The 25,886-nt window shown below is 41.5% G+C and overlaps 1 protein-coding gene across 1 annotated transcript in view; it reads right to left on the minus strand.

The window, feature by feature from the left end:
* Positions 1-7,872: 7,872 nt before the first annotated feature.
* CDC123 (cell division cycle 123) overlaps positions 7,873-25,886 on the minus strand; it is a 32,915-nt gene continuing 14,901 nt past the window's right edge. The window contains exons 7-13 of the mRNA XM_071552802.1: positions 24,534-24,582; positions 22,890-22,965; positions 19,806-19,928; positions 16,525-16,553; positions 11,786-11,914; positions 9,868-10,005; positions 7,873-9,073 (exon numbers count right to left, since the gene is read on the minus strand). Of these exons, the coding sequence (XP_071408903.1) occupies positions 9,047-9,073; positions 9,868-10,005; positions 11,786-11,914; positions 16,525-16,553; positions 19,806-19,928; positions 22,890-22,965; positions 24,534-24,582 (571 nt within the window). The 3' untranslated portion in view covers positions 7,873-9,046. The remainder of the gene's footprint in view (positions 9,074-9,867; positions 10,006-11,785; positions 11,915-16,524; positions 16,554-19,805; positions 19,929-22,889; positions 22,966-24,533; positions 24,583-25,886) is intronic.

The following is a 25,886-nucleotide window of genomic DNA, read 5'->3' on the forward strand; positions in this document are numbered from 1 at the left end:
AGGCCTCACTGATGAAAAAGCAGAAATTAGCACTCATTAGCACTTATTTTCAAGTCTTCTTCAAGGAAAAGGATCATCAAAAGCAAGTCAGAATTGTCCAAATTAACCAAAGCTCTTTGACAGTTTCATGTTTCTGACTCAAACTCATTTGAAACTTAGCTGGGAGGTGGCAGAACACAGGCAAGGCTTGTGCACACTGGTGTTTGGGGGTTTATTTCTATAATGACTTGTAAAACAAATTTGTGCTGAAGGTTTTCCTGCCCTCAGGGCATTCACCACAGATATTTCTCATGAATTCATTACCCTCTGCTACAGAAACCACTACTGCAGCCTTTCCTTCAGGAGGAGGCTTTCAGAGCATCTCACAATTGCCCATCTCTCCATTTAGCTGCCATTTTCATGATATTTAATATGTTTAAGAAAGCTCTTGATCAAATTAAGTTAAAAATGGAGAAGAGTTGAGCAATAATTCCATCATACATATTTTTCTATAATTAAGAATTACCAGCAAATGACATTAGTGTCTTTTTTCTTTTTCATTCCTTACCAGGGGTATTCCCACAAGGCAAACCCTTTGGGATTGAAGGCTTCCAGCATGATGCTTCCCTCCTTTTTACATGCCAGATCCCATGCTGCATCTCCTTTTCAAAAGATGCTTTCCCAGGTGTATGCAAGTACAAAGTATACCAGATGAGTTTCCTTCCCTGTGCTGTAAAATAAGAGTGAAAAACCTGTCTCCAAGAGATCAGAATCTGTCACCAAGCCCACAGGGTCTTTCTGCAGCTCAGTGATGCCAATCAAATGGTTTCTATGAGAGACCAACTGCTATTCCTGGACTCTGGCTGACTCCTTGGTGTGGATCATTGCCTCCTGGAAAAGGAAGAAAACCCAAATCCAAATCCAGTGCTGGAGCTGAATTCCCCCTCCTCTTGATCCCTGTGCACTGAGAAGGGCTGACCCAGCATATGCCCAAAAGAGATGGTGGCAGGTACATGCACACAGGAAAGCGCTGAGGGTTTCCATCTGGAATTAGTGAAACCCCATGTTGAAGAATTCTGATTTTTCCATTTCTCATGAATCACATTTTCTTGGGATAACAATGAACTGTCCCATGGGCAAAGGTCCTGACCCTGGACCCAGGGCACAAGTGGCACCCACATGTTGAAAGAGCAGCAAGCAGTTAATTAGCCAAAATGCCCATGAAAGTACCTGAGCAAACCTGGATGGGAAGAAACACAGACCAGTGAGGCAGCTGGGACTGGAGGCAGCTCTTAGTCCATTCCTGACCCAAACCCAGCACATCTTGCTGTCCCAGGAGCAGCAGGCAGTAACTTGGGGAAGCCAGTTAGAGGAGGCAGGTCAGCCCCTTTGCTGCCTTCTACCCTGCACCAGCCTTCAAAGATGGTGTCATAGACCAAGTTGTTCCTTCTGGGATTACAGCCTGACATCCACTGCAGTTAGAAAAGCATGTTCCATTATAATGTATGTATGGCCAAACTTCGCAAATAAAGATTTGGGAAGGGCTGTCCCCATGTGGGTGGGCCCTTCCAGCCTGCGCAGTGGATTTTGTAGGTGAGGCTCAGCATGCGCAGAACTGGCCCCACCGTTTAAGTCCTGAGGTTCATCTGCCACGGCCAAGTGAGCTTGGACAGTGCCAGTGAAGTCCTCAGGACTAGAACCTACAGCACCCGGCATTTCCCAGGAGGTCTCCCATCCAAGTACTAATCCGGGGCTGACCCTGCTTAGCTTCCGAGACATGACGGGATCGGATGTCAGGGAGGCATTTAATGTTCCATTATTGCAGTGGTTTTTGACCCTGAGATTAGCTCAGTTGGTTAAAACTTGGTTGTAATAATGCCAAGGTCATGGGTTCAATCCCCTGTGTGGGCCATTGCCTTAAGAGTCGGACTCGGTGATCCTTGTGGGTCCCTTCCAACTCAGAATAGTCTGTGATTCTGTGATTCTCTAAGCTCTTTGAGTTCACAGCTGCCCTGCACCTCGGAGGTGCATCTTGAAGAAATCTGTCTGGCACTGGATCACGTCTCCTGCGAGAAAAGGCAGAGAAAGCTGGGACTGTTTCACTTACAGAAGAGTAGGCACATAGAGATCTCACGAATCTGTGTAACTATGGCAAGTTGGGTATGAGTCAGCAGTGCCCTGGCAGGCAGGAGGGCCAACCGTGTCCAGGGGGGCATCAGGCAAAGCATCGCCAGCCAGGTGAGGGAGGGGATTGTTCTGCTCTGCACTGCACTGGGGCAGCCTCACCTTGGATACTGTGGCAGTTTGGGGCACCACAATATAAGAAGGACATCAGACTATTAGTGTGTGCAGGATCCCTGGGAAAGTGCTTACAGCACCAAGCCTGACGTAGCTCAGGGAGGGTCTGGACAATGCTCTTAGTCATACAGTTTAGTTTTAGGTAGTCCTGCAAGGAGCAGGGAGCCAGACCCAATGATCCTTATGGATCCCTTCTAATTTGAGATGCTCTGTGATTCTTTATTCAATCCCTGGCTGCTCTCCAATGACCGAGGTATTTCTTGCAACATCGTGCCTACAGTGACACATGGCAGTGCACCATCCCCTCATCAAACAAAATAATCTCTCATTTCTTCCATCCCTCTCTCCTGCTAGCCCAGAATGACACCTGCCTTTATCCTCCCCCAACAGCTTATTATCGCCTTGCATTTAATGGGCTCTACTGTAACTTCTCCACTCCCACTGTCCTGCTGCTCTGCCAGCTCTCACCCGTTTTGTACTCCAATGTCTGATTTCTCCTGCTAACTACAGCTCTTTGCACTCGCCTTTATCAAATTTCTTCTCGTTATTTCAGGCCATTTTTCCTGTGTATTATGGCCATTTCAAATTCTGATACAGCCCTCAAGAGTGCCTGAGTGTATTCTCAAGTCACTGCCAACTGCAGGGCTTTATACAGGCTATTTATTTCACCGCTCCAGCCATTAGTGAAGTTACAGAAAAACACAGACCCTGCAATAAAGAGTATAGTGGTCTCACAATGCCCTCTCTGCCTACATACCAATAGCCATGCCAAGTGCAATTTTTCTGCTAAATTGTGTTAATTTAGTTCATTTCCTTCTCTTCCTTGTAAAAAGTATAAAGGATACAGCAAGGCAAAGAAAACATTAACTGCATCAGTTTTCTCTGAATCATCTGTCATTTTTCTCCATCCCCTCATCTTTTCACACTTAATCATGTGCTTTTCCTTCGGATTTCTGCAGTTTTCATTTTCACTGATCCTCAGAAGCCCTCGCTGTGCCATTTTCCCTTCACATTAGGGGATTGCTGCTGGGCCATTAAAAAAGCACCACCCTTCATTTATCCCACCCATCCTCTCCCAGATGGACCCAGGCATCAACCCCCACACTTACCAAAACTGCCTTTTGAGATCCTTATTGTGCTTCTCTCTTCTCCCTGCTTTCTCCAGAGCACCAAATGCCAAGTCCACAACCACTTTCACCTGAACTACCTCTGACTTTAAAAGTTTTAACCACATCAAATAAGCCCGACTGTAACCCAGAACAGCCAACTCCAGAATAACACGCTGTACCCTCTGAAATACAAACTGTCCTCTGCAAAAAAAAAAAAAAAAATTCTATTCACTCTTTGTCTTTTCAAGTCTTCCCACGTTAGACACGTTCCCAACAGATACCCAAGTAGTGAATAGCTCCCATTTCCACCAGACTTCATTGTCTGGAAATCCTGGTGGATGAAAAATTGGGCACAAGCTGGTAACATGTGCTCACAGAAAGCCAGCAGTGTCCTGGGCTGCATCAGAAGTACCATGGACAGCAGATTCAGGGAGGGCGTTCTGCCCCTCTGCTGGGCTCTGCTCTCATGAGTCCCCACCTGCAGTGCTGCTTCCAGCTCTGGGGTCCTCAGCACAGGAAAGACAGACCTGCCAGAGCAAGTCCCAGAGGAGGCCACAAAAGATGTTCTCAGGGCTGGAACATCTCTGCAATGAGGAAAGGCTGAGAGAGCTGGGGAAAGCTGAGGAAAGCTTTGGAAGACCACATTGCAGTCAATGAATACTTAAAAGAGTCTTACAGGAAATATAAAGACTTTTACCAGGGCCTGTAGTGACAAGGACAAGGGGCAGCGGATTTAAACTGAAAGAGGGTCAATTAAAATATTAAGGAAGAAATTTTTGATGAAGTTGGTGAGACACAGGAAGAGGGTGCTCACAGAATTTGTGAATGCCCCATTCCTGTAAGTGCTTGAGAACTAGATGACTTTTAACAATCCATTCCAACCCAACCCATTCTGTGATTCCTTGTTTCCCAAGCTTTGGCAATACAGACACTGTTTATGTTCAGCATCATGCCTCCAGCCTTTCCTGAGCAACAGGTCTCTGTTCCAGTGCTCCAGTTTTTTTCCCAAAGTCTCTGCAGTGCCCAGCAATCATTTTTGACATATATTGACAGAGTTCCTCTTGTGTATTCCTCGTACTGGTGTACAGATGTTTTAGCTTCACATATTGTTTCACTCTCTCTCCCGGATTTTAAAGTCACAGCTCCAATGAATAATTCATTTACATCAATGAAATGCAACAGTCTGTCAGGACACAGAGTTTCACAGCAAAAGCTAAGACAGAACCCAAAATTTCAAGCCCCTCAGCAAGCTGGATTTAAGCCCTAAAGACTAGAAAAAACAAATATTGATTATTCTCTTTCTCTTGGCCTGTAATGCTGTTTAGGAGTCACAAATCTCTCCTGAAAGTTCATTTGTAACTAGCATGTGTCCCTGAAAAAAGCTTCTAAGCAGTCAGCATTTCTGACTTACTAGCCAAGCAACTTTTGCCTACAACCTGCCAAGACACATCCTTAGAAGAAGCCTGGTCAGCTATTAAGAGGGCTTTAGAACAGTTAAAACACTATTGGCATCCAGACAGTGCATTGCTGCAATAGTTCACACAGAGAAATACAGCAGGAAATCTCTCCCCTCAACTTCCCTCGTCTCTCTAAAATAGAACCAAACCCTCCAAAACCAGACTTACTGGAGTGCCAGTGTCCTTATTACTATAAAAATCTGTAATAACACATAACTGCCTAAGGGCTGTGTTTTTGAGAGAGCTTCAGGTCTGCACAAAACACTTCAGTTATGCCAACAAGTCTTATTTTAAACTTTACAAATCAGCATAACCACAGTTTGGAGACTTTCTCTTTACAGAGGTCATTACATTCAAACAGAAATAAGGACACTGTTAAATCAACATCCAGACAAGCTTTTGCCAAGATAAATCCTCTAGACACCAGTGTTACCAAGTATCCCTCATGAATCAAAAGCACTGTGGTGTTTCTGTATTGCACTTTAAAGCCCACCTTCTCTTGGCAAAAATACGTATTTTAGTTCAGTGTTATTTCTTGAACTGATAGACCTAAGCATCGAAACACAATTGGAACTGATACTCTTGGCCTCTAAGGTAGAAATCAATTCCCAGTTGCCAAGCTGGTTTGCCTGTTTATTCTCACTGAAAAACACCCCATGGTCCTCCAGGTTGTGAAAGCCAAGTTCAATCACGCACAAAAGTACCAGAAGTACTTTTACACAGGTTTGTGCCATGCTATTATCCATCTCCACACTACTACTGATCTGTTTTGGAGTCTTCTTACCTGGAAATGCTCACCTGAAAGCCTGAAAACATGACAATTGTCTAATGGTCCCTGTTGCTAAAATGGGCACTTGACCTGCATCTCACTGGACACCTTTTTTCTGCATCCTGGACGTGAGCAACAGGTGAGTGCAGAACAATGAGATACAGGAAATTCCTACCTAAGGGTGTCAGATGCAGTTACATGGATTTTTACAAGCCAGATACTGTGACCAGAATCTACCAAGTGCTATTGATTTTACTGAGATCAGAGCTGGCTGTTATTCTCCTACTTTTGGGGTTTGGAGGGGGAGGGGGGTGCGGGGGGGTGATAGATATTTTAGAGCACTCCTCAAACTATGCCTTTGTCAGAGAGAGAGACAAGTGGACAGAGAAAGGTTTTAAAATTCAGATCAGTATTACCTATGCTGCTGCTGCCAATTCTGATCTTAACATTTACCCCAATAAGAGACTGGTGGGTGAGGAAAGACAAGAACAACACTGGAGAAAGAAGAGTCAAAGGAGAACAAACAGAATTGACACGCTGCAGCCCCGAAGTACAGGAGTGTTATTCCAAATCCTGATTAAGCCAGTACTTGTTAACAAATGCTACTTCTGGGGTTACTGCAATCCTGATCCCCACTATCCATCTGGGAGATTAAATATCGCAAGTGTTGGCTGTGAAATGATGAGGACTCTCCTTGGCAGTCCTGGCAGAGCTGCAGTCCAAGAACTGAACCTCCCTGCTCGAGTCATTAGACACAGCCAGAGTTCTGAAGGGCTTGGCAAGCTTAGGATCTGTATAAAATGGCTGCACGTTACCTTCCTCTCAAACTGCTCATGTTTGTCACCTAGATGAGATTGCAAGTATCTCTATAGAGTGTTTTAAGAACATAATTAAGAATATATAGTTGGCCCTTACTCAGCAAACAGTGATCATACACTCAAACCACATGAGCAACTAGAAATTTGTATTTTCAAATTTCTGTACGATGACTAGAGGCAGAAACTGCTTTTATGATGATCTGAAATAGAATTAAAACAGTGTCATACACCATTCAGTGTAAAACTCATCTCAAACATTTTTTATCTATTAACATCAGCTTCCTCACCTCCCCCAAAGGAGTATGTTCAGTAATTAGCCTTGCAGATCAAAAAGTCACATGGGATGAAAATTCTTTTAGAGGAGGACTCTTTGACCCAGCAGGCAAACAAAATTCACCGTCTGGTTTCCTGAAGTTGGGAAAAGAAGCAAAGTACATCTAAAGTATGTCTTTAAGCTGTATGGATATGATATTTTGGGGTACCTGATTGTGTAGAACTGATTTTTGTAGTGGGGACTGTTTCAGAACCTGAACACAGGACTAGTGTTTTTGCTCTGCTACCTTTTATGCTTCTTTATTAAGACTAAACCCAGAGGAAGTGGAAGAAGTTCCTGCAAGTCCAAAATAAAGTTTGGTGTCAGTGTTTGGTAGCTTGGCTGAGCAGTCCATGAATTCAGGTTTGGCATCTGTCAGCATATCACAGAGGAGAAAACTCCAGCCCACTCATCTAAAGGGACATTCCTGAGTGCAGAGGGTCCCATTAAACCAGCCCTACCACTCTGTGTGTTGTGATGAACACGCAGCAAAGAAAGCTGAGATAATGGCAAATCAATTTGTGAAGCCCACATGCAGGAAACTATCTTACAGGTCTAAACCAAGACTCTGTATTTTTAAAGACAATAACCTGAAGTTCAGAAGCATTTATGAGTCCGTTGGAAGTTCCAGGGCATCATCTGTATAAAGGAAGTGTGGTTAGACCATCACAGTGGTTTAAGCTATGGCTAGAAACTTTAAAAGGAAAACTTTGTTATTTTTTACACCTTGAAGTTCTTACCTGATTTAGAGACACTTATACTCAAATAATCCCTCTGATAAGGGTTAGAAAAACTAATCCAAAAACCTGTAGTATGTCAGGATTAGGTATAGCCCAGCCCTGAGATAATGATCATCTGATCTGTGTACAGAAAGCTGTTGAGAAGCAGGTCCCAGGGCTTCAAAGCAGGGCAGATCCTGTCCTGAAGGAGTTTTAAGCTGTGATGTTCCATCAACATGTTTCATAGAACGCGATTCTTAAACTGCATAACCTTTAACTAGAGTAAGTTTTCATTCAAAAGTGAAGCTAAATAAAGACAGTAAGTAATAATTTAACATCTAAACTCAGATTTAACAGCCAAGAACAGATTGTAACCAAGCACCATTCCAAACTGACAGCAACAAGGCAAAGAAATATAAATGGCTTTATGTACACAGAGTCTCACAAGACTGGTTTGAAATAGGAACCAATTTTCTGGGGCTTTGAGCATTTCCAAATGTTCTTTTTTATCAATGGGAACTGTGCACACTGTTAATAAATGACTGATGCCATGCAAACACTTCTATCCAAAAATCAATAGGTTCTTCATCTGAAACTGTCCAAGCACCTCACAAACAACTACAATTGGTAAGAAGAGCTTCTGTTTCCCCAAATTTAGCCAACTTCCCTTTATGCAAAAAAATTAAGTACCACCAAATGAATACAGAATTTCAAGAGCTGAAAGAGAAATCATTTTCTTAAGAAACTCAGATATGTGACACAAAGAAACATGACTCAGTCCACATATGAAATTACAGGTTGATGTTACTCAGTTTAACTGTGTAAACTAAGTCACAGATGACGTTTAGTATGTAATGATGTTAAAAAATAGGTTTCAAGATTTACTATGAAAATGAAACAAAATTTGGTGAAGTTTAACAAATTTCATCACTTCAGTGACTGTGAAAATACTTCACTTAAATACATTCAGAATTTCAAACTCCTGATATGCACAATTTTCAAACCTTAATAGTCTCCTGTTCTCTGAAATGAAGTATTAACCCCCACAACAAAGAAAAAAATCCCTTCTCCACTTTTTTATTTTTTTTACATAAAGATAATGTAGAAGTGCTCCCAAACCAAAGTCAATTTACAATTTTAAAAGGTTACTACAGATAAAAATGTACATTCCTTTTTCTTGGTGACTATTTTAAGCAAGACTGTGCCTAAACTCAGAGGATGCTCGATGTTTTAACTGCACAAGCATTACATGTTGCCATATTTATCACTGCAGAGTCCAAAGGCAGAGCTCAGTGGCATCAATCTTCACATTATGAGATGGGAAAGCAGCCCTTCACTACACTCAGGTTGTTGCTTGCTTGCACCTGGAATCCAGTGAGAACTCACCCTGACCTTTCATGTTTCCCAGAAAAAGCTTTTCTACACTTTTATATAAGCCAACAGACACAGAGGATAAACAGCTTTTCAGTTCTTTCACTGACTATGAAAAGCATGTTTTCTGTAAATCAATAGTTTAATAGTTATGCTAAACATAGCTTTAGCCACATTTCTTGCTTGTAATTCAATGTAATGCTTCTGGATACCTCAGTCATCATCCTGCTGATTTCTTTTCTGTCAACAGAACAGGAGAGTTCATAATGTTAGAACACAGTTATCCGAAGTAAGAGCACTAATAAATCATGACAAGTGTTTTCAGATACAATGGATTAGACAATAACTGCATTTCTGAGCCATTTTTTGAATGCTGAGAGATAATGTTCCCAGAAAATGGAACAGAGCAACATCAGCCCCCTCCCTCATCCCAAACTACAGGATTTTATTTCCAGTAAAGAACAAGATTTGCCCTGTGCATTAACTAATGGAATATACAAGAACCAGAAAACATGATGGTGGTGGCAACAGCCAGTGATCAAGATGCAGTTAATTTGCCCTCCCTTCCCTGCCTTACAAAGATGTCATGTTTTCGTGTCACTGTTCATTAAAAGAATACAGAAAGTGTATTGATAAAGGAGTAACTATTTAGGGGGTTTTCCACTTATCTTCTAATTTTTAAAGAGGTTTTTAAAAGTATTACCTCCAGGCATTCAAAAACTACATTTCTATTCACACTATATTTGTATTTACATTTAAATTGGAAAAAAAAACTGGTCGGTCCTTCAGTAAGATCTGTCAAACTAAATTCATTGCTTCCCATAAAGATAAAATTAATTAACTGAAGTGAGATGAGCATGAAAGCTTGCTCTTCATCACTTCTACAACAATTAACCCAACAACACATCGTGTGAGGCCTTCATACATCACTTTTCCCATAATTATGTGTTAATTACAAAAGCACAGTGCCAGGCACTTCGATGTTTCCATGTGACAAAGATGGAAGGTCAGAAATTTTTCCTGCTACTTCTTACCAGTTTAAGCAAGTCGATGAGTTTGTGAACATCCTCTCCTGTGGAAAGGTCCACAAAGTCCTTTGGCAGTCGGTAGCTCAGGTACGGGCTGGGCTGGACAGTGACTCTGCTGTTCGTGCAACGGAAAACTGGATAATCCTTTGGGAAAGACACCAAACTGTTTTGAACTCCCCCATGAGACTGTCTGAGTCACGCTGCCAATGAGTTTATTTGGCACTCATTCAACTAAACTTGTGCTTTCTAAAAATTGTAGTTTTCTTCTCAAAACCTCCGCCCACTTTAGAGCAATTTAAAATGTCAAACACGTTAAACAGTCAAATAACGGCTTTCATTGTCTCACTTTTAAGTTTCCACAATGTATTAATTATTAATGTATTTAAAATACATGTGCTTAGGAGAGTGCTGTAATAATGGAGCCATAAGGAACTTTGGGCAATAGTAGCTACATAAGTATCTGGATAGAGAAAAATCTTTCTGGTAGAACCCTAAACTTGTCTTCACAGTTTCCTTGTTGAAACACATTTGCAACTATAGCCCTACTGAAATTACCATCTAAGATTTCCAACCAATTTACTTAGTGAAGGAAAAAAATACCTCCATGAAAGTGTAAAAAAATCTCTAAATGTTCAAATGTACCAAGAGGTTTTTGGGTAATTATATATATTTTCAGTTCAACATGTTGACATGCAACATAATTGCCCACTGTACAGCAACAAGGAGCTTCATTTTAAAGAAAGAAGCTCAGCAACTTCACATCAGATTCTGTGACTAGATAGAAACATGAAGACAAGTTCCTCTACTTTTCATCCAGGGTTGCACTGCAGAAAACTGTGTAAAGCAGCTGGCACAGAGAACAAGAAATCTCAAAATGAAAATTTGGGTGTCCCACAGACAGCTCAAGAACTGGGAGTGTGTTTTAACAAAGGAGTCACAACTTTTAGCAGGAAGGTTTGTGGAATGGGTTTTCATACAGCAACAGCCACGCGGTGACACAGAGAAAATGGCCTGAACCACAGCCTGGGGAGTGGTGTTTCCCTGTCAGTGTGTTATGCAAATGGCCACAGGACTAAAGCAAACCACAAAGGTTAAAATCAGCTCAAATGGAGCATGTCATTTTAGTTACCTCTGCTGCAGCTCAACAGCTAGAAAATAAAAGCACACACTGACTAGATATGTCTCCTCAAAAACCTCCAAGTGTTTCCCAAGCTCTACTAACACACTACTTTCCATCTCTCTTCCAGCTGTCCAAGGAGTTGTGAAGATGTGAGGACTCTGTCTCGAGCATGCAGTGAGGAAAAAAATCTGGAACACAAAACATGAAGACTATTCCTCCCTTTCTGTATTAATAGGAAGTTAGTTTTTATGGGGGCAGTGCTGCTTGGAAGAGGGAAGGAAAACCCCCTGCTCTGCAAGTCCAGGGAGTTCAACCAGGGCTCCCCTGAGGGTATTTGAGATGAGGAAGAGACACAAGTTAAGCTTCTTTCTGGCTCCCCACCCAAGCATAAATCTGGAGATGTGAGAAACTGTATGACAGATAGAAGGAACAAAACAGGAATTTAAGAGATTATATAGAAAAGTACTAGATTTTAAAAAAAAATTGAAAGGAGCACATCAGAACTGTGTAAAAGCAAATTTCAGGGCATCTGCTTTCCCATGAGGTCAAAGCTGCAATATGGGCTTGTACTGTTTGAACTAAAAATTCCCTCACATGCATCTCAAACCAGCAGGTGATACTTGTTGAGATTAACTACTGGCTAATAAGGAATATTCTGCTTTACAAAGAGTTTCCCAGTTAAGGACTTCCATTTACTTAAAATAGGATTTGCAACACAATTTGATTATAACAGCAACAGAAAGATAAAAAAGGCCATAACTGTTGTTTGGATGTTATTGAGCCTCCCTCACTGCAGGGCTGTACCTGTTCTGTTGCTTCCCCTTCACTCTGGTCTCCTTTCAGGTTTTTTCCAGAGGTCAGTTCTTCCCATGTAAAGAGCAGGGAGTCTGTTACTTCACCAAATGGGTTAAAATCTATTAACCAAATCCTACCCTGCAAAGGAACCACAGGAATATTAAAACAAAACATAGAATTAAAATAATGAAAAATCAGAATATACATATACTTGCATTATTGTAGTATGCTTGATCTTCAGATAAAAAGATATCAGAGCTAAAACTACCTGGTTAAAATATTCTAACATCGTTTACATTATGGAGTTTAAATCACAAGTTATGACTTACTAATTTACTTCAATTTTTTTAAAACAGATCAGAGCTCAAATAAACTGCATTTATTTCTATGCCAGGTGCTTTCAGATGAGACCATACAAGCTCTGTCTAATCTCCATGGTCCCCCAAGACCCCCAGACAGCATGAACAAGGACTATGGGAGGACACCAACCAAAACAAACCAAAAAACCCAAACACAACCAAACAAAAAACAAGAGTTGCTGCTCTTGGTCTCAGAAGGGACTCCAAAAACACAGAGCAGGGTTTATAAAATGCTAATGGAGCTCATGAAAGTGCAAAGATGCTGTATAGATGTAGACAAATACAGAATAACTTTAAGGCAATTTTAACACAGCCATTACTAATGGTCCAAGCCAGTTTCTCGTGCCTGAACTCCATTATGTTTGTGTTCCAAACAGCTCTGGTAGTGAGCACTCCTGCCATACAACTGAAACTTGAAAGCAGAGAGTGACATGGTAAAGGGAACAGAGACATGTGTGGGTGAGGAAGAAATAGTTTGTGTTCCCTTAGTCACCTCAAGAAACAACCCCCAGCACAGGGTCATCTTTTCTTACCCAAGGAAATGTCAACTATTCTAATAAAACAAAACATTGTGATAAATTATAATGAAATATAACTGCAGCTGCTAGTAAGGACTTGTAAAATCAAGTATCACATCTGGAAGAAATCAAATATGGAAGGAAAAGGTTGTAGTTACACAAACAGGACTGAAGAGTTTTATTGTATTTATTAAAGATCATGGAATTAGAAAACAAACTTGAAGACTGTAGCTACTAACCACTCATTTTGCATTCTCTTCCTTTCCCTCACTCCTGAAGGATCTTCTTTCTTTAAAAGATCTTCCCTCTCTTGATGCAAACAGCAAATATCTTCAATTACTTACACTACAGCCATCTGGTTTCCAACTCACAAAGATGTTTTTGCAGCCTTCAGCCCAGATTAACATGGAGAAGCCTCTCCCACCCACACCCCACAGGCACTGACACACTATGGAACAGGAAATGCAGGGAAACCCATAAGATGGAGGACAGAGAAGCTCTGGCTGCTCTGTTACCACCCACAGCCAGTTCCTTGTGCAGGTACAGGGAGTCCCAGCACAGATGAACCCAGTGATACTATTTGCAAACTGGAGCTAAGCCAGCACTCCACAGTGTGCGGTTGCATACAGGGTTTCACAGGTCTCTCCCTCAGGGCAAGTCCACAGGGCACGGCTCTCGTAGAGCAAATTGTAAGAAGCCAAACCACAGCACCAGCAGTACACAAACCAGACAGCTGCAAAAGAAACTGCGAAAGGAGGGCATCAGTCCTGAGTGGTTTCTTATTTGTTTTGGAAGGGTGAAGAAGCCCAAGTCTGCATAGCTGAGTTCAACACCTCTGCACTAATACTGACACCATCAGTGCAGAGCCAGAGGGCAAAGCTCTGCTGTCACTTCTGACCTCTGGTCCTCCTCAAAAGGCCATCACAAATTCTCATTACAAGCGATGTTTTAGTTTTGCTAATGGGGATGTCTTGTTAGCTCCAAGGCAGCACAAACAGTAATCTGGGGTTTTAGATTTATTCTATCACACTAGAAAAACAAGCTAATGAACCAGTTTAATCACATACAGAAGCAATGGCTGGCAAAGTTTGTTCATCAGTTCAGAGAATCTTTCCTTGGATCAGAAACATTTATAGTTAATACTTCCCTACAAAAGTGCACAGAGATTCCTCTTCACCCCAAATACATCAAACTCAGCTTTTTCACAGGAACACAAGATGATTTCTCTAGCAAAGATATATGGCCTGGAACACACTGAAAACTGGGTTTGAGACTCCTGAAAGCAACACAGTTTTCGTGAGCACCTGGCAGTGCTCCTCCACCCCTGCAGACAGCAGCGTCCCAGCTACAACACCAGCTGTTTCCTTGAGAGGGTCTTAAATCTGCACCGAGCTTTGGTAGCCATGGGAAGTGACAAAACAACCTAAATATCCCTTTTCAGGGCTCATTAAAAGGAGTGTGTATAAACCTGGGGTCAGACACCAAACTTTCTTTTCTTAAGATTAAATTCTCTTTCAAGTCTTACATGCAATGTCATGATTTAATGTAGTTTCAGATGACTTGCACTGTGTATCTAAAGAACAGCAGTAAAGCTACTTATTTGCCATTTTCTGCCTGCTATTAGTAATGTTTGTCATGAGAAACGTACAAGCCAGGAAAACAAAGTTGTGCATATCTGGAGGGAAAAAAAAACCAGCATGTACTCCATCAGATTTTTTTTCTCATCCTACAAGAAGAAACCAATATATTTACCACACCATGTCAGCTTCTCGCTCTGTTTTACTAAAGCATTAAACAGCACACTGCTGAAAGGAAGTGCCTATGACAAAGACTGTTCAAAGGAAGTTGAAAATAGATAAAATGCAAACTGAACTGTTACATCTCCCTGACTCCAGCTGCACCTTCCTGCACAGTGACAACACTCTCAAGGCAGAGACACAAGCGCTGCTCTGCACGTTGACAGGAGCTGTGAGCCCACAGTGCTCTGAGAACACTCACTGCATTTCCCTGTATTACCACAGAGACTTGTCTTGAGCATGGTTCATTGTTCACACCTGGGGGACAGCAAAGAGCAACAGCAGAGCTGACTGTGAGGTTTTGCCAGCACCTGCACAACCCTCTGAATTGCCACTCTAAGCGAGCAGGACCTGTGGCATCCCACTCCATACAGTCTCCCAAGGAACCAAAGCAAGCACAGGGAGGAGGCTGCTCTCACAACTGCATCAAACAACAAGCTGCTTCTCCAAGCTGAATATTTAGAGTTGAGAGTATTTAAAACAAGCAGACAGTGGCCATTTCTCTCATTCTGTAGGTGAGGTTGCTGTGCAACCAACGTGGTGAGGAGCACAGGCTCTGGAAATTAATCACGCGCACAAACACTCAATATTCTTTCACTGCCTGTAACTCACACACAAAGGGAGCGATGAATAATACAGTTGCAAACCACACAAGTAGGTGTGAAGGAGGAGGATCTGACACACAAAGGGCTATCTGGCAGTTTACAAGACCTCAGGGTAGAAGGCACAGAGAAACATCTTGATATTTTATCTTGACAGATGAAGAAACACTGCTCATTTGAGATCCCACAGGCTGAAACCTTTTACTTAAATAATCCGTTTTCATGCCTCAGCTATGAGGTGGAGGACCCAACAGCAGAACCTGGTTCTGTGCTGAAGTGCTGCTCCTAATTTTCCCTGAGAGCATCCTCACATCTCAGGATCTGGGCCAGGGCAGGTAGTTTCATTCCAGCATGGCTGTTCTAGCCCCAGCCTGATTTTAGGTACCCATACTAAAAGCTGGGCTGAGAAACAGCACAGTAGCTGTTTTGCACATGAGACACCATCCTGTCTGGTTTCTGTTTTGCAAACTATGAGCACGATTTACTATTAAACAATTGCAAAATAGTTCAGCAACATTCAATGTCAGAATCAGGACTTACCACCAATACTCCCAAATCAACTCAAATGAAGACTTTCTCCAATCCCTTAAGTGTAAACAAGTTAGAAAGTGAGACTCAAATCTACAGAACAAGAGTCTATAGCCATTGTTTTTGCATTTGAGGTTTAGGATTTGAAAAAAAAAAACCTTACTTTTCACACACTAATGAGATTTAAGGCTACACAATGCATTTTTGGTTGTGGTTGCTTTAAAACAATACACGTATGCCTTTCAAACACAGTTCGTCTGACCAAATATTTTTCTCCACTGGCAGTAGGAGAAGTGTATCACATCTGTGTCTCTTAAATGTTTGAGATGGAACATTTCTGCCCAACTCCATCACTATCTAGATGTTCAGGGTTCTGATCTGCCCAGCTCCCAGAACCACAGCTGGAGCAGTTGAAGAAGAAAAAACTGGCTTCCATCTGTCATAAACTGAATATGCCACATTCATATTCACAATTATCCCTTCATGTTCTGGGCTTCCATACATGAAGTACAAGTTACCATTTTTCAACCTCACATGGATAATCTGAAGAAGTATTAGTGATAAGTTTTGATGAGTTCAGATGCTACAGCGGAAAATAAAACATGGAGGAAAAACAAAGCTCAAGGAAATACCTATCTTAAAAGACAATTTCCAAATTTGTTTGTGTTTACAACATATTTACACTCCTAATCTTATTATTCTCCTACTGTAGACAGTGTTTAACAGAGAAAAAAATCTGTGGAACAGAAAAACGTCAAGTAGGTTTGGGGCTTTTGTTTGGTTTTTTTTTGTTTGGTTGGGTTTTTGTTTTGATGGGATTTGGTTTTTTGGTTGGTTTTTCCCCAGAACCCCTTCTAGAAAGATGAAGCTATTGCTTGCTTCATTTCATAAGGTTTCAAGGTTTTCACAGAATAAACAATTATATACAACCTATTGTTCACTTACCCTGCTGTCTCTGTACACATCAAAAACAACTGAAAAGGAGAAAAAAAAGTGTTAATCTTAAAAGATACGTATTTCACCACAGGTACCCACATCTGAATAGATACTTGTGTGCACTGCACAATTTGCAAAGTCAATGCGTTCTAAAGAACTGCAAGCCAGAATTGAGTCCATTTCCAAGAGGGAGCAGAAACATTTCAGGAACTATTGTTCATGCACTGGGAAATTGGCTGCTGGGTTTCTCCATTTAATGCTGGTTTCTTCTGTTGATTTTTCCCCCAGCAAAGAACATCTGATAAACCCTAAGCCCAGAGAGAAGCTTATCATTGACATTACTGGTGTTTCATTTACAGCAGAACGGAGAAATTTCAAGGAAGGATCAAGACTCCTCTGTGTTGGACACTGCACAAAACACTTCACAAGAGAAAAGTTCCTGCTTGAGAGAGATTAGGCCTTCAGCAGCTACAAGACAAACAGGTTGTGGGAACAAAGGGGTGGGTGCCATGTTTGATGTAACCCAGAGCAGACCCAGCACACTTAACTGATTATCAACAACTCCCCAAACAGCCCCCTTGACTTGGTGACTGACATAAAGCTGCCTTGCCTGGCTCTGCTGCTGTTCCTTCCCTTGGCTTAATTAAACGTGAACCTTTGCACATGCAGCTTTCTATCAGCTGCTGTTCTGTGTGGTTAAACAAATCCTTCAGTCGGGTTTCTGTTGAGCTGGGAAACCCACAGATAAGCATTCAGGCATGGCCACATGCAAATGTTGCACCAGTTTAGCAGGAAGAAAGGGAAAAGAAAAAAAATTACAGCCTCAGGCAAATGCTGTATTGTCACTTCCTTCATTAATAAGGAAGGGAATATTTCAGCTAAGAGATTTCCCAATACATGTGGATAAACTAAACTCAGGATATGACTGCAGAACACTTGAGTCTCAGGAAGCTACCCGTCAGGAACAGGGCTGTTGATTGATCACATCCAGGCCTGTAAGGCTTAATCTGACATTTCGTGTGAAGTTGGCTGGGCTAAGGGCAAATCACAACTCCACAAAGCCAAAGCCAGGCACGTATCTGGTTCTGACCATCCAGCCTAAATATCCACCCAGCTTTGGCATAAGTTCAATTGCGTCAATTTAAAATGTCACTCCAGGATTAAGTGCTCTGTTCTCTCAGGAAGACAAGCCCTTGTGGCTAATTCAGTCATCAGTGCAAAGAGGAGGACAGCAAGCCCAGGATTTCCTTCTCCAGCTGTGCAACAGAAACTGGTGCCTGCACCATGGCCTCATTAGTCATATCCCACCGATGGAACTCTTGCATCTGAGCTTTCCTATCAAGTGCGGCCTGTCAGCCTGAAGTAAACCCATGGCAGTCCACGAGGCAAATGGCCTGTAGTGGGATCACACCCCTGGTATGACTGATGGCACACTGTGACTGGCTCAGGACATTCATAAACACTGAACAGAGAAGAAAACCTGAATTGTTCCCTCTTCTTAAAGATCACCTCAGAGCAGGAATATCCTGTGCCAGTGGGACTGTAGTAGAACTTTACCAGAAACTGCTCAAAACAAGGCCCAGTTCCGCAGTAAGCACCAATAACTCCAGAGCACTGTTCTACTGGGCTCTTATGAAAGGTATTTAGGAGGTTCTAACATAATTTAGAAGTATTTATAAAGCATTCGCCCATCTGTTATCCTACTGCTCTGACTCTGCAATGCTTCAGCTGCTCTGACTCAACTCTTCCATCTGGAGATGCTACCAGACCAACTGGAAAAAGCAGAGCAAACAGCATCAAAATCCCCAACGAAACAAGAAGTCAGGAAAAAAGCTGTAATACCTTTCCTTTTAAAAGCAAACAAACAAGCAATCCCAGATTTTATTGTTAACAACACATATGCTACCAGACAGTGGATCAAGGGAGATGATGAGGGACAAATGAAAGGTGGTAAAGAAAAAAAAACCACAAAACCCCAGAAAACATTTTCAGCATGACATTTCTCTGCAGATGGATGAGCATTTAGTATGTCAGAAAAAAAGGTTAACAAACCTTCATCCCAGAAGGTCACCCTGAAACCTCCTTTTCCCAGCAGATTCCATCCTTTACATGAGATGACACTTCAGACCTTTCAGTTCACCAGACAGCAATTTCAGAGCCTAAATCTAGGCATCAATTTCCAAAAATAGTGCCCTGAATTCTTATCTATCAGTTGATTACATACCAGCTAAAATTACTTTGGAACACAGAGGAAAATTAAAAGGCAGTAATCAGAATGTCAGATCTATATGACTGATCTTACTTCAAAACACAAGGCAGCGACCTATTAAATTAGTGTACTGATTTCCAGACTACTACTCCTCTCCAAGCAGTGGTCCTTGAGAACTCTGGACTGAAATAAATGAACTCTGCAAAGTTAAACTATTAAGAATTTTAATATAACAAAGACTGGCACTAGAAGGTATCTTTTTCAGACACTCAGAGAGGACAGATTATTTAATTGCACTGGTGGCTCAGCAAAATAACTAACCACGTTCAAAACTTACCTTAAGGTTGAATTTTCAGAATTTTAGACAACAGAACTGCCAGACAACTCTCATGTTTATGTATGTTACTCAACTGAGGCTTGGCAAGACCCAATTTAAGTTTCTTCCCCATGTTCTTCACCTCTACTGATCACCCATCACAATGGAACACTATTCTATTCTCACTAAACCATGTCAGGAAACTGTTTCCAATAGAATTTTCAAAAAGACTTCACTTTAAAAGAACAAGACAATTTACTTGGGCTGCTGAGATGTATTAAACACTGTGGCCTTTATTCAAGTTTCAGCACCTAGACTGGTGCACGTGAGTATTATAGGAGAAAACTTCTTGAAAAGAAATTTTAAAATCCTTTATCCAAGAAATACATTAATCATTTAGCACAAACATCTGACATCATCTTTAGAAACCATATTCTTATGATTGAATGCCTTTTGTCAAGTATCTCCTACCTTACTTCTCAGGTATAAAATCTTTCAAGTATAAGGGGAAAATGCCTCAAAAAAACCCATTAGGCCTTTTGAAGGGATCTTTCACTCATTTATTGTGCTTTCCTGAAAAGCTCCAGCCTATTCCTTCAGGGGTTTTTTGCTGCCAGTTTTACAGTCATTCCAAACCTTCACTACTCCAGGTGCTAAAGCCACAAGAGTTGTAAGACTCTCCCAAGTTAAAAAGCATCAAGCCCTGTGAAAGCAATAGTTGTGAAGAGAGAGATGTACATCCACAGATATCCTCGGGATACTCACAGTCTTCATCCAAGAACTTGTACTGGATGTGTTTCTCAAAAAACTCCTGTATGGCTCTACAGATCTCCTCATGTTGCTTGGAGATGTGGTCGTAGTATTGGGTGTAGTCCCTTTGGCATATACCTGTCCATAATTTTAGCAGATTAGAAAGGGCTCCAGGCATGCAGAAAACCCAACCAGAGATTGTTATGGCAGTTGTACCAGGCAGTTGCTACCAGGCACAGGCATGTGATCATTTGTGTTTCAGAAGATGAGAATCTCCCAAGTGTCAACCATTACCAGTGATTTACTGTTTAGCTTCAATCTCCTACATTTGAAGTACTTCCATCAGGAATCTTGTCCTACATTTCGTGAGCCTCATTTCATATGCACTTTGACTATTTTGAAGTGAGTTCCAGGAGGAGCATTCACCTATGTTTAAGTTTCCAGTTCCTGTCTATTCCTTTTAGTTTTATTCCTTTTGCTTACTCTAGTCAAGAAACCTGTTCTACATATCAGATGTAGGGACCACAATTTGGAACCATGAAATGAAAGAGGTAGAGACTAAGCTTGCACATTAGCAAAGGTGACAGGTTCTAGTGTACCACAGATTCTCATTTAACCAGTTTTTTCAGTGTGGAATAACACATGCTTGTTTGACAAGGCACTACAGGTGAAACCTTAAATCCCACAATCAATGAGATGGCACACAGTCAAGTACCTTACTGCTCTCATTTACTCCCTCAAGGGCTATCTTGCCTATCCCAGCCACATCACAAGCTCTTAATTTCAGACACTTATTTGTCTACAAATAGACAATAGTTTAAAATGACATCAACAGGATTATACACTTGCATCCATCGTGAGTGACAGCTCTCATACAGGAATTGTCAACATAAGCCATTGCAATATTCTGCTTCACAGATGTCAAACCCAAGAGCTGCCCCATCACTGCAGAATGAGGAACTCGGGCTACTTACATAGAGAAAAAGCCAGAATTCCCCACGAAGATTTATCCATTATGTCAGTTTGCTGTTTTAACCACATATAAAACAAAGGCTGTTTTACTGTAAGACAATGGTGACTCCCCCCAAAGATGTGCTCTTTTTGAAAAAGTTGATATAAAAACTTTATGATGTCAGTGGAAGTTTGACTTTGCAATACCAGTGCAAAGCTGGGCTTGAGTCTAGAAAACAAAAACCAAGAGTTGATGACATCTCAGGGGATGCAGATGTGTAACTGGAAAATCATTCACTTCACTGCAACTATTGCTCCTTAGCTTGACTGACAGGCTCATTAATTTTAAGAGCATGGGAACACATTGTGAAAAATCTTGGAACTATCTTCAGAAATGCAGCTGGAGTGCTAGCTAAAAAAACCTCCATACTGGCAGATCTACAGTTCCAAATCCTAGTCACGAAATGTACAGTTTTTATTAGCCATTACAAATGCTTTGAGTCGTTGGAAAATAAATATTACTATATATATATTCTATAATAAATCTAAATTCAAATGTTTTAGAGGCTATTACAGTGCTGTGCATCTCTGGAAGTTGTGGTGTTCCAGCAGCACAGGACAGGACAGGATTCAACTCTCCTCCCTTCTAAAAGCTCTGTCAGTAGCCATTAAACAATACTGACCTCATGGAGAATCCCTGTTAGTAGCAAGATAAACCCGTTACAGAGAACTGTAATAAACCTGCACTTGGCATAAATGGAGAGAGAATGGGAAGACAAGTGTGGGAGCACCAGACAAATGAGCCAAACAAAACGACTTAGGGGAATGGTTTGTGTTCACAGCACCTGGATGAGCACAGCTCAAAACATCCACCTGCAGCTGTGTGGGACACTGAGAACAGGGAACAGCCGGGAGTAGGTGCCTAAAGATTCACAGAGGTGAGACTGGGTGGAGCTACAGATTGCTGACAGCTCCCAGCAGGGACAAAAAGACACATCCAAAACAAGCCCACAGTCACCATGCTGAGAAGACAGGAGAAACAATGAGGACTATAGAGCTAATCCTCCTTGCCTTCCATATTGTCACAAGGTACCCTGGATAGATCTCTTGTAGATATGGAGCTCGGTGCTTGTGAATATCTACATATGAGACAGACAAAATGTGCAAACCTGGTTTTATCTTTAAGAAAAAAAATCACCTTCCTTCCTGTAAAGTCTGGATTTGCTACATCACTGCTGTAACATTTCCTTGTCAGAAGAGTTCAGGCAGAATGATTCAACCTTGTTAAGAACAAATGTGCACAAGTCCTGTGCTATTTGCATTTCTGTTCATCTCTAAAGACTCCATGGTAGACCACACCAAAACCAAACTCAAACTCCAGAACAGCACTTAGCCTGAAATTAAACCACTCAATTCAAGCACCTGTTTGTGCACTGGATGGCTCAGCTCCTGCTACAGTCAGCAGAGAATAATCTACACAACCAGAGGAGTGTAATTCAGCTCAATTTACCCTAAATTATCCCAGAGCTGCCCAAAATACATGCTCTAGAACAACCTGCCTGTTCTCCAGCTGTCAGAAGTCTCCCAGTGCACCCACCAGCTCTTTGCATGCTGTGGATGCCCTGACTTTTCAGTGCCACTCAAAATGTTTTACATTCAGGACTTTGAACCAGAGTAACAGAACAACACTGACTAAGCTACACTGATTATGACATGAACTCAGACACCTCACACCCCTGTGCAGGTGTTCTGCCCTCCCCAGCTTTCTGTATATAACACCCACATGGGGTCATGTCTTAGCAGCACAGCACACAATTAGCTCTGTGTTCACTCTGCAAGACGGAGATGATAAAATTTCTTCCCGTATATAAAATAATCCCTCACAAAACAGCCTCTGGGTGAAGTTTCTGAATTAACAAATTAAGACTGTTCCTCCTGTAGGGGTGAGAATGCTGTGCTGTCAGGCTTTCAAATACAATGGAAAGAGAAACGTGGCATGCCGCATTTTAAATTACAGAAAGAAGAAACCACTAATTTCAGAAATGAGGTGTGACAAGCAAGACCTGTCTTCAGATTTAACTCTCATTCAAGGAATCAGAGAAACTCCTCAGAACTTCACCTAATAATTTTGTCTAAGAACATCCTTACCTAAAAGCTTGTTTTCCTTGACAAAGCATCTGAATTCAGCACCAGGGATTAGTTCACACCATTTGCGAAGAACAAGCTGTAAAAGGAAAAACAAATGACAAAATATTGTTTCAGAAAGGTAACAGGTAAGTTTTTGTCCACAGATATGCCTTCCAGATCTACAGTTCTGCTGTAATGGTGGGATGACCTGTGGTACAAGAAAGCAAAACTGTAAGCTGCAGTTCACATAATCATCTTAGCAAACACTTCAAAGCAATTAGACTTGATATTCATTTCAGAGAATGCTTCCAGCTGGAAGGCACCTCCAAAGACCATCTAGCCCAAACCAGTCTAAAGCAGAAAGATTCAGACTGCACATAAGAAATGTTTTCACCATGAGGACTGTCGAGCATTGGAACAGCTCCCTCAGAGAGGTTGTGCAGCCTCCACCCACTGAGCTTTTCAGACCAGATTTGATAAAATGCCAAGCAAGCCAATTTGAACTCTTACCTGGCTTTGAACATGAGAATGAACTAGAGACCTCCTGAGGCCCCTTCCACCTATTATCTTATGTTCTTCCACTTTATACAGTATTTATAATGGTAAAATCATTCATGAATCAACTTCCAAGCTACATTAATGATAGAGCATGGAAAATTAAAACTCTGCTGTACAAGACAACAAATCTGTCATGGAATTGGCAGAAAGTTGCTCCCTAGTCAAAGGAGCTGATGAGCAGAATTAAATTTATCCAAATCAACCTCTATTCTGGTACACACCCAAGCAGAATCCTGTGACGCCTTTGAAGGCGCAAACCAGTTAAAATAAGGACATGGGATAGAAATAGAAAGCCAACTATTACAGTCAACAGGATAGACTGCCTGGTAATTAAAGCATCTCTCTGGCACTTCCTCAAGTTTCTGCGTTTCCTAGGCTAAAGTATTCAGAAGGATCCATTATTTTGAAGGCCCCAGTTACTGCTACTGGATACTGAAAACTCCCAACACCCACCAACTGCAGCAGAAAAACTTCAGTAATCAAAGATGACATTCCTGACTACAGTGTAAACATGAAACTTTTTGTTCCAACTTTCAGATGTCCTGTATCTTTAAAGCAAACTTGATAGTGCTTTAAAAAAAATAGGGTTCATTCACTTTTCTAAAGCCCTTTTATCCCACAGGATGATGACAAATGTTTTATTTACATAAAGACTATTATTAGAGAGATGACTGGATGTTACCACAAAAGCAATAGCTCCATGCTAACAGCTTAAAGCATGTCCAGCTGAACATTTTAATCTGGCAATAAAAATATGAAACAAGGTATGACAGAACAGTTCAGGACGTCCCCAGCCACCACAGCAAGTTTCTCCCTCAGTAAGCTCAGGGTGATTTTCACAAGCAGCACACCATCAAGAATTCATGACTTTCAGCCACTCAACTTGCCCTTCCTGTCAAAACCTGACAGACATGAGAAGAAATTGCAAGGAGGCTTCACAAGTCTGCACTTTAGCTCACCTGATCTGCAATTAAATGAACTTCTTAAGACCTGCAGCACTTAACTAGACTTCCCTTCAAATTTTATGGGCATGCACCCAAGCACAAATGGCACCCAGGCTGTGAGCATTTCATTTAAATTACTTAGAAATCATGCAAACAGTCCTACCTCGTAGTTCAGGGAAGGATCAGGGGAATCATCAGTACAGTGAATAAATCTGGAAAAGGAAGGCACGGGCATCAAAATCTGCTTTACCTGTAATATTTTAGCCATAGTGAGAAAAATAACCCCAAACTTTGAAACACAAAAACTGCTGCTAAATTATTTCCAACATGTACAAACCAAGGAAATGCAATAAATCAGTAACAACCCTCCTTCTGACAATTATCAGGGAAAGAAAATAAATCACCTCTTCTCCTCTACTGCAATTTGGAAGCACTTAAATCCAGACAGGCATGAGGCCAAAATGTCAGTGTTTATTCACTATTGATTTATTTCTGTTTAAATCCATAGTGGTGCTCCTTTCCCCTTGCATTGTTCTGTTGGCATAACTGAATTCTCAAAGAACCAGATAAACCTTAGCAATGTAATCCAGTTTCATTGCAGCACGTTTTCCTGAGTCCTTTTAATGTTTAACTTCCCAAACCACACAACAGAGACACATCATCGTGCCTTCCAGCAGCTCATTTCCATGAATAAAGGATGCAAAACAGGCTGCAAAACAGGCTGCTGCTCGGCACTTCTGATCCCACAGCACAGGATCTTCCTAAATTAAAAGCCTTAAGAAATACTCTTACAAATCTCTGGAGAGTGGGAATAAACAAAACTATTTCCATAACTGCAAGCAAACGTCAAGGTTTTGTCCCTTGTGAGTAGCTGACTCTGTGCGTCCTTTCAGGAACTATCAAGAATGGAGGCAGTTACAACCCAAGTCAACTTCCTTGCAGCTTTTTGTTGTTTTTCAGCAAACTTTGCAATAAATTCCGTAACTTTCAAAGGGAATTTGCAGAAGAACATGCATTTTCCTTCCAATTCTACTCCCCAGCCTTACTGGCCAGAAACTACTGGGACGCACAGAACTGTGTGAAGGGTCAGTGCTGAGCAAGAGTCCCAAATGCAACATTTATACTATCTCCTCCTGGCAGTGAACTTCCTTAGGCAACCCAAAAGTCTCACATAAGCACTGCAAGTGTAAGACGAGGCTGCCCAGCCTCTGGTTTGAAGAGCAATCCTAAGAGTTCATTCTGTGCGTTGCCAGCAGAAATACATTTCACACGTTTCAGTTTAGACTTTAATATCCACAACATGAAGAAAAGTAGGGCAATAGCAGGCAGGCTTTCCAGAAGCACTGTGATCAAACACATCATATGTATCTGTAAGCCTGTGTAAACAGATAACATCCTTCAACTCCAGTTTGGATTCCCCGCAATTTAAGATCTGTCAAGGCAACAGAAACAAACTCATGAGAGCTCACAGTTTGAGAGACTCAAAATTCCTCCCTTACTACAATATATGCATATC

This window comes from Pithys albifrons, chromosome 3, assembly GCF_047495875.1.
Source record: "Pithys albifrons albifrons isolate INPA30051 chromosome 3, PitAlb_v1, whole genome shotgun sequence".
Classification (NCBI taxonomy): Eukaryota; Metazoa; Chordata; class Aves; order Passeriformes; family Thamnophilidae; genus Pithys; species Pithys albifrons.